Source organism: Carettochelys insculpta, chromosome 8, assembly GCF_033958435.1.
Source record: "Carettochelys insculpta isolate YL-2023 chromosome 8, ASM3395843v1, whole genome shotgun sequence".
NCBI lineage: Eukaryota > Metazoa > Chordata > Testudines > Carettochelyidae > Carettochelys > Carettochelys insculpta.
This window is the reverse complement of record NC_134144.1, coordinates 62775040-62783606: the sequence shown is the minus strand read 5'-3', so window position 1 is coordinate 62783606 and position 8567 is coordinate 62775040. Positions and strand designations below refer to the sequence as shown.

The 8567-nt window shown below is 44.5% G+C and overlaps 1 protein-coding gene across 1 annotated transcript; it reads right to left on the bottom strand.

Annotated features, from left to right (window-relative positions):
- Positions 1–875: 875 nt before the first annotated feature.
- On the bottom strand, positions 876–8534 carry DBI (diazepam binding inhibitor, acyl-CoA binding protein). The gene is made up of 4 exons (XM_075000911.1): positions 8392–8534; positions 6930–7047; positions 4042–4104; positions 876–1064 (listed from the first exon to the last, which is right to left on the bottom strand). Exons 1-4 carry the CDS (start codon positions 8398–8400, stop codon positions 991–993), a joined length of 264 nt encoding a protein of 87 aa, XP_074857012.1. The 5' UTR covers positions 8401–8534; the 3' UTR covers positions 876–990.
- Positions 8535–8567: the final 33 nt, after the last annotated feature.

Sequence of the window (8567 nt, the reverse complement as noted above, 5' to 3'; positions counted from 1 at the left end):
AAAAGGAGATTTTGAAATTGGGGATCCTTTTCAAAAGGAAGCCACCAGCTGGATAAGCCAGGCAGGAGTAAAATGCAACACTTTTGAAGAGCCATGGGCAGTAGCATGCTGATGAGGAACTGAATATGCATTTCAGCACCTCAGTAATCTGCAAAATGGCCATTTTATATTTTAGTGTAGCCAGCCTATAAATTGCATTATTTAGGAACAATCTGGACCTGAGGACCCCCCCCTACTAGTTCTGATATTGTCTAGCATTCTGCAGTCAAATAGCATTCTCCAGTAATTCTCTTCCCCCCGTGTTTCTCCTCTTGGGAGAGTTGAGATCCTCTCAAGCACACTCTGTAGATAATTATACTGTGAAGGATGGAAGACTGACTGAGTCAAGCTCTTGGATTAAGGGTATCAGCCCTCATAGAGTCAGTGTAAAGAAGCCTATAGCTAGAATGCTGCTAGCATCTACAATCTTAAAGTTAGAGAGACTATGAATTGTTGTAGCACAGTCTAGCCTTTAATAATGGCAAGTTATCCATCGTATTTCCTCTACAGCAGAAACAGTAGTCACCACAATTACCGCATAACTTTGAAGCGAGTGACTCCATTCGGGAAGATTATTGGAGCCCTCTAGTGGCCAAGACATCCATGTAAACAGCTGTAAAAAAACCTCAAGCTGTGAACTGCACCAGAGTGCAAGAAACTTGGACTGCAGCATAGTCAGTCTTCCAGCAAAGGTTTATCACTAGCAGTTAGCAGATTGAGATAAGCAGTGTAGCCAAATCCCTGTATTAAGAGAGAGACCATCACAAGTAGTAACAAGTGTACTTTATGATTGAGTTATCCAGTTCTTTAGGTATGATTTACAACTGATCAGCCAGTTAAACAATTAAATCATTTAATCTGAATTGCAGAATTGACAAACAAGCTGCAGTAAATAAATCCTGTAACTAGTAGTAAGGCATCCTTCAGGTGTGCAAGCGAGGGACACAGTTCTTACATGCCATATTTGCCCTTTAATTCTTCCACTTTTCCTATGTAAGCTTTCATTGCTTCCTCTTTGGACATTCCTGAAATCAGGAGACATGCATCAGATTAAAATGTTTAGTCCTATTCACCTCACAGTACTTACAATAATCACTTGTTACACAAGCAATAAAAGTCACCTGCCTTAAGGTATCTAGTAAGGTCTATTTCACTAGAAACTTTCAGCAAACTATTTTAAGTCAGCTGGGATACATGGCTGCTTTGTAGAAACTCCTTACAGGTTGAACATTTAATCTGGCACATGAGCTGGATTACAGGTGTGGCTGGCCAAGATTTGAGGCAACTGGATGATAAGTTATCAGGGGTGTGGCCATGTTTCCCATGGTCCCATAAAGTTTGAGAGCCACCAGCCCTGACTCAGTGTTTAGCTGGAGTTTACCCCAAATGTCTTCTAAAAGCCCAGTAAGCAGTAGAACTGCTGGTAATGCTGCTAGATGATATTAGCAGCATAGTTCTCTAGTTCAGCACCCTTGAAACATGACTAGTGCTGAACAAGAGGGGTTTGGCCTGTACAGTAAGCTCTTGATATTTGGGTGTGCATGTGCTTCAGGTTAACGTGACTGCCACTCCTGACAGGAGCAGCAGCCTAACTCTTGTCCCTGCTCCTGTCAGGGATGACAGCCTGACTCATGGCTGCTGCCCTTGACAGGAGCAGTTTCCCAGTCTCCAGAGTAGCAGGGAGCTGGTAACTAGGCAAAAGCCTGGGGTCAGTTTCCCAGGGAGCAGCAGGGAGACATGAACCAGGCTCCTGCCACTGGGTAGAAGAAGCTGACCAGCCTTGCTCAGCTGGTCAGTCTTCTAGCTCCTGCAAGTCAAGTGGAGCTGAGAACCAGGTGGTGGCATAGTTCTCTTCTTTGACTTACCTGAAAATTCAAGTTGTGGGCATTACAGAAATGCAACCCCTGCACAACTAGAGGGTTTCCTTTAGTTCCAGTCACTTTGGATCAACCAAAGTTACCGGGTTGATTAAGCCTCACCACTACAATGAACTGGTAAGAACTCAGTTGAAACTAAGATTACAAAGTAGTCAAAATTACCTGGAGCATTCCATAGCATTACAAGGTTATGGGAGGCACTCCCAGCCAGCAATTCAGGAAGGTATCCTTTGTGAGCTATAGCAGTTCAATAGGGGTGGGTCACCCACCTTACACATAGCTAACTGCCTGCAAGGAATCACTTGTTTGTCCAGTCTTTGTGCTCTAAACCAGTATTTCTTAAACTATGTTCTGCAAGAAACTTGCAGGTGGCACCATGAGCTGCTGACACAAATATCAAACTGAGGGTATATGTTTTCCATTATTAAAACTAGATAGTGTTACTTCATTGCTATGCTGCCTTAAGTCATTTTGCTTTTGCTGTATATGTTGCTAGGTTTTTTGGGGTCTGAATTTAAGAAAGTTGATAAATGTTTCACAAATTGGTGTTCCATGATCTCAGACTTTAAGAAACCCTGCTCTAAACATTAACTTATGCATAAATGCTTGGTTATTTTTAGTAGCAGCAGCATAAAAATTTACCAAGTTTAAATGTTACTGTTGGTCAATCTAGGGCAATGTTTTTCTACTTGGTCTGCAGACCACTGAGGTGATCCACAAGGGTCTGCACATGTAATCTGAAAGCCACTCACCCGGCTAGACTTATTCATAAAGTTAGGGCTATAGGCACAACTGTGATGGGATAACCCCTATATAAAGATTTGCTCCCTATGCCTATGACAACTTGAAGGTCACCCATGCTGTACCTTGCCATTTTCCCTGGAATCAGTCATTACCCACCTCTCAACAGGGCCCTGAGTGTTAGATGTAGAGTTGCTACTCTTTCCCCAACAAGCTGGCTTCAAGCAACCCCTCTTCCCTGCATTGCGGGCCTCTTCCCTGACTGGCCTACTTGGGACTCCAACCAGGTGACTGGGATTTCCTCAGGAATGTGGGGGTTTAAAGCTAACCTGATCAAACAATGCAGCTGCAGGACAGGCAGTTTTTAAAAGCCTTCCCCAAGAGCAGAAAGTTAGATATTTCCAGTCTTGGACAGTTTACAAACACTTATTGACAGCAACACCATTATGTTATTTGGTGTTTCTTTCAAGACAGCCTGCAATCCTTTCCAGGTTGCCCTTAGAAGGTACTTTGGCAAAACAGGCAACTTTATCCACTACAAGCCAGTTTACTGACTAGGTAGCATGCAGTCAAGTTTACAATCCTGGCTCTTGGGTCTAATATTAAGTCTGTTTGGATTTGCTCACCAGAAATATAAATGCCCATGCAGTGACTATTGAACAATGACTTATGAGATAACCAATTCTCCAAAACATTTGGATAGTGTAAATAGCAGCAATACAAAGGCTCTTCAGGTTGTCAGGATGGCTCAGCAGATGTTTGCACTTCAGGTACATTATCTTTGGGCAGAGGGAACCAGATAGTTTAGAATCTGAAGTGATGAGGTCAGCGAGGGCTTCCTTGATTGTAAGAGCAATTGACCATAATGAAACAGTGCTGCATCAAGCGTATTAAGGGGTGAGTGTGTTGGAGAGGATACAGGAAGTGGTCTAGCAGTTTGGGTGCTAGCCTAGCACTTGGTAGTCCAAGATCAGCTCCATGCTCTACAACAGACTTCTTGTTTAGTCTTGGGCCAGCCTGTGCCCTAGTTCTGCATATGCACAGTGGGCTAACTACTTCCCTACCTCAGAGAAATGGGTGAGTGGAGATTAAAGACAGAAATGCTCCAATACTATACAAGAGATCTAACACACGTACAAATAATCTTGGATGCTTTTGGAGGTAGCCATTGCTTTCAATAGTACAGTGCCAGCACAGAAGTGTTAATTCTGCTGTTCAACAAAGCTAGCTATCCATTAAATCACACCATGACAATAAGTGTACCTGAACCAGCCAGCAGCAAAACCTAATTGTCCAACAGTCACAGGAGACTTCTACTCATTAAGGAGTTGCACTAATATTTGTGACTAAACTGGTAGTTTAAGTCCTCTATTAAAATATTTACCTTTTAATGCATTCCAGGCATCCCACTTGGCTTTGCCTTTGAAGTCCAACATACCAGGGCGATCTAGGACAGAAGTTATTAGCCAAGAAATGTTAAACCAACTTTTAGCCACCAACTGTTTAGTATTGAGTCCTTTCTTGAGATTGCTCTTGATGTGGTAGCATGGTCTCATGAGGCATCATCCTGCCTGAATTAGCACTTTCAAGGCTACACTATTTTGTTGAGCTACTGGAAGATGAGCTATAGCTTTCTAGAACAGAGGCGCCAGTTCTGTTTATTCTGTTGGTCAGGCCCTGTTTATTGTAGCTTACAGCACTGTGACTTACTTTTCTATGTGGTTAGTTCACATAACAAGCCAGTAGGAGGACAGCAGTTGTCAAACCAACTAGGCCCAAGGGGAGCTGTAGGAAAAAAGCCCATTTGAACATTTGTTCCACTTCAAATTGGTCACCTGTCAACACCACCACCACCAACACAGGTTGATCAGTCATTGGGAATCCTTAAGGCTTGTTAGGAGTAAGCCACACAGTACTAGTTTTCTACTATATCTTTTTTCCATATATATAGGTTCAGTGCTCAGCTGTAATACTTTAAGGAATATTAAAAGTATCATAGCCAGAAAGATTGCATGATACAAAATAGAAAGTTGAGAACAGAAAGTTTCATATTAAAAGCAATTTGCAACTTGGTCATCTGAGTCAAAGTTCTCAGAGATCCCAAATAAGTTTAGTAGAACTACATGCAATCATGGGTAAGGGCTGTGAGACCACTGGATAAACAGAGTCAGAACATTAGCCTTGTGCCAGCCTTACAGCAGTGGAGTGACCTATATCAGTTGGCACCTCCACCCTGTAAAAAAGGGAAACTAGGGTATTGCTCTCCATGAGCCTGTTCCAAAAGTAAGCTATGAACTGGTGCAGTGATGTTATTGAGAAGCAAACACCATCACATCAAGATCATTAACTTGATTCTGAGCAAGTTACTTTGAATTCCAACCTTAGAGACAAGGTAGGCTTTTTTTTTTTTTTTTTTAAAAAGAGACAGCTCAGAGCCTTTGTAGAATCAGGCCCATAATGCAGCAAGTGTGTATACAAAAGAGTTTGTGCTTAATGTATCTACAGCATAACAAATCCAGACAACTTGGAACCAGGCCATGTCTGATCCACCTCACTACTAACTGGGTCAGTACTTCAGCTGGTGTTTTTGTCTTTCTAGATTGCATTCACTTTAATGTCATACAGCAGTACTTAGGTCATTTGCATCATTTAACTGGGCTACAGTCTGCAGCCTTCTGCAATGTAAGAGAAGCAGCTGAAGGGAGTAAAATAGGTTTAGCCCTGTACCTCATCTGTGGGTGGGTTTGTCCTTCAAATCACAGAGCCAGCTCTGTCCTTTCAAGTTTCTCTGCTTTTAGTACACACCTGCTTTATTTTTATGGCTTTAGCTGCCTTGGCTCTCTCTAGAGGTCATTCTGGTTAAGGCCCATCTAAAAATTTAGAGCAGTGTAACCAGGTAAATAAAGAGAGACCGGTTGTGTGCTGCAGTTTACCATTATAAGTCACACTAGCTTGAGTGCCACTTTTACTGATGCAGTGCTTACATGAGAAGAATTGCACTGGACAGCCTTTGTCACAGCTGCCCCAAAACAAAGTTAGTGTTACTTAGCATACTAGGAATCCTGTATGAAGCAAGTATAGGCCATATTTAAAAAAAACCAAAGGATAATTAGATCAAACCACTGAAAATGTTTTAGTTATACACAACCAGTACTTGCCTTAAGGAACAGAAATAAGGTTACTGGCTTGGGTAGCTTTCCTACAGCAGGGGCTGTGAACGATCATAGAATCATAGGGCTGGAAGAGACTTCAGAAGGTCATCAAGTCCACAACTAAATCAGTTAAGGGGGTTGTCCAGCCAGAACCCAAACCTCTAGGGCAAGAGATTCTACCACCTCTCTAGATAACCCCTTCCAGTGTTTCACCACCTTCCTGGTGGTCTGCCTCTGGCTTATTCCTTGGTGGGCCACTGGTGCTTTATTATCTACATACATGTAGGTATGGCTGCTTCAGGCCCAGCCAACAGGAGCTGCAAGCAACCATACATGCAGGCCCACCCTGTCCTACTGTTCACTAGAGCCTGCCTCAGGCAGCATTTACATTGCTATCAGCAGCCTAGTTATTTCTCTCGAGTGTTGCTTAATCTAGTGCAATACAATTTATTGCCCACATCTCTATATAGAGAACAAGTACAGTATTGATCCAATATAGGCAAGAATGCAAAGTTGCAAACACAGCCCTGTGATAAATAGAATGAAATGCAGGTTAAGAACACAGCTTTACTTTTATGTTGTTCTACCAGCTCTCAGCTAAGTAGCAGCAGCTTGGATCAAGTCATTTCTTACAGTTCTACAAAGATGATCATGCCAGATCAACAGCTCTCCTAAACTTTCAAATATTCACGCTTTGCCCACACAAGTTTCAAGCACTGCCACATGGCAGCATGGTCATGGCAAGAGCACGGGGTGTGGGGAGAGCTCTCCCCAACACTGGGGTGCTGTTTACACTGCCATAACTTGCTGGGCTCAGGGTGTGTTTTTCTACACCTGGAGAAAGACAGTTACAGCACCATGTAGACAAGTCCTCCCTCTTTGCCCATACCATAGAGGCTTTGCCTCAAAATGCAGCAAATTGTTTCCTATCAGTTATCTGATAGCTGGCAGTTAAGGTTGTGCTGCATTGTGCGCAACTCAGTTTCTCCACTTGAATGATTTACAGCAAGACTGATTTAAATCCATGGCCATTAGTGGCTATAATGTTAAATGAGCACCTCTGCTTTCTGAAAGTTAACATCTGAGCATTTCATTTATTTTTCTACCCTGAAACACATACCTGTGTTTACATCACCAACAGTAGCTTGTTTGAAGTGACTGTAGATGAACAGCATTTCTTCATCTGTTGGCTTAGATTTCAGTTGCTTAACCTCTTCAGCAGCTTTATCAAACTCAGCCTAAATGAAATAGAACGTGTGGGAAAGATCAAAACCACTAAATCTTGAACCAAGAACTTATACCTATGGGCAAGAGTGAAAAAGCCCAACTGTACGGTCTGAAGATGAGACAATAGCAAGAATGACAAAAACTGAAGCTGAAACAGAACAAGAGTTTACATGAATGTACAGGCAAAAGATTCATGATCAATGTTACAATTATGAGCTTTTCCATCTACATAGAAATGGAACAGCTGCATTTAAAAGTCAACTGAACTATGAGACTAATCAGTAGCTTTAGCTCACCCCATTGTTGCATCAGTTTGTGTCCTGTAGGATTAGGAATGAAAGGCTACTATTGTGAAAGCAGCAGGATCAGAGATGTTTGCCAAAATACTGCATCGGAAAAGAAGTTAGGAAATCAACAGTAAACACTTGGTAGAAAGGAGGCCTTGAAAACAGCCCTCAAGTGTTAAGTCTTCATCCTTCATTACACGGGTTCACTTTGTGAATCAGATTTAGTAGTTACACAGCAGACTATTTTACTAGTTATTTCCCACCTCACCCTACCCACCAAGCAAAGGGCCTCTTTGCTGTATAATCTCCAACTCTGCCGGTTTACTGGCCCAAGTGTTACACAGTTGACATTCACACCAGTGTTTTCTAGACTAGGCTTGTGTAAGTGAAGGATTATCCCTTATTTCATGGGGACATGAAACTGGCACTCACGATAAAGAAAGAAATCAAGAAACGTGAGTCTGGGTGACCAGGCCCCTTTCGGCACCTTTGCACCAGGTCCACGCTACCTCAATGGGCAACTGACGCGCAATCCGCCCTATCCTCCGGAACAGCCCGTTAAGGCCCCAGCCGCTCACGTACCTCCCACTGCAGAGGCGAATCGCCCCCACCCCTTGCAACGGCCGCGCGTTAGGAAGCGGCGAAACAAAGAGGTTGCAGAGGGAGCGTGCTAGCCCGGCTCCGCTTCGGTAGCCGACACCGTCCAGCCCCGCGCCCTGGCCGTAACCCTCTGCTCGGAGCAGAGGCTCCCCGGAACAAGGACCTGCCCCCGCACACCCCTACTCCAGCCACCAGCAAAGCAGGGCGCACCACCAGCCCCTGCGCTCCGGCTATCACGGGGAGCAGCGACGGCGGGAGGGCAGGTGGCTTCAGCCCCGGTCCACTGCTGCCCTCCCAAGCCGCTCTCAGCGGGCTAGGAGAAGGGTGCGGCACAGGGAGACACAAAGGAGCCTCCGCTAAAAAGGGAGGTGGGGAGGAATCGCTAAGCCCGAGCCAGAGCCGCCCCTCAGTCCGGGGAAGGTAGAGCAGGGTGTGGAGAACGAGTGCCTGAACCCCTCCCCCCCAGACCTGAGACATAGCGGCGGCCGGGAGTAGCGCGTTAGACGAGAGCTTCACAAAATCCGACTCTGCACGTGCTCTAGCTTCGCTTAGGGGGTCCTGCCACACCCGCTATTTCACTACATCTCCCGAGCGCCCCCACCCAATCACAGAGCCCGGCGGGATAGGGGCGGGGCTCAGGGGCG

What these genes read in the sequence shown, in the direction of transcription:
- DBI (XM_075000911.1), bottom strand. An exon ending in TGTTGGTGATGTAAACACAG is followed by an intron (nt 4,105 to 6,929) that starts GTATGTGTTTCA and finishes CTTCTGTCCTAG; the next exon opens with ATCGCCCTGGTATGTTGGAC. An exon ending in TGCCTGGAATGCATTAAAAG is followed by an intron (nt 1,065 to 4,041) that starts GTAAATATTTTA and finishes TCCTGATTTCAG; the next exon opens with GAATGTCCAAAGAGGAAGCA.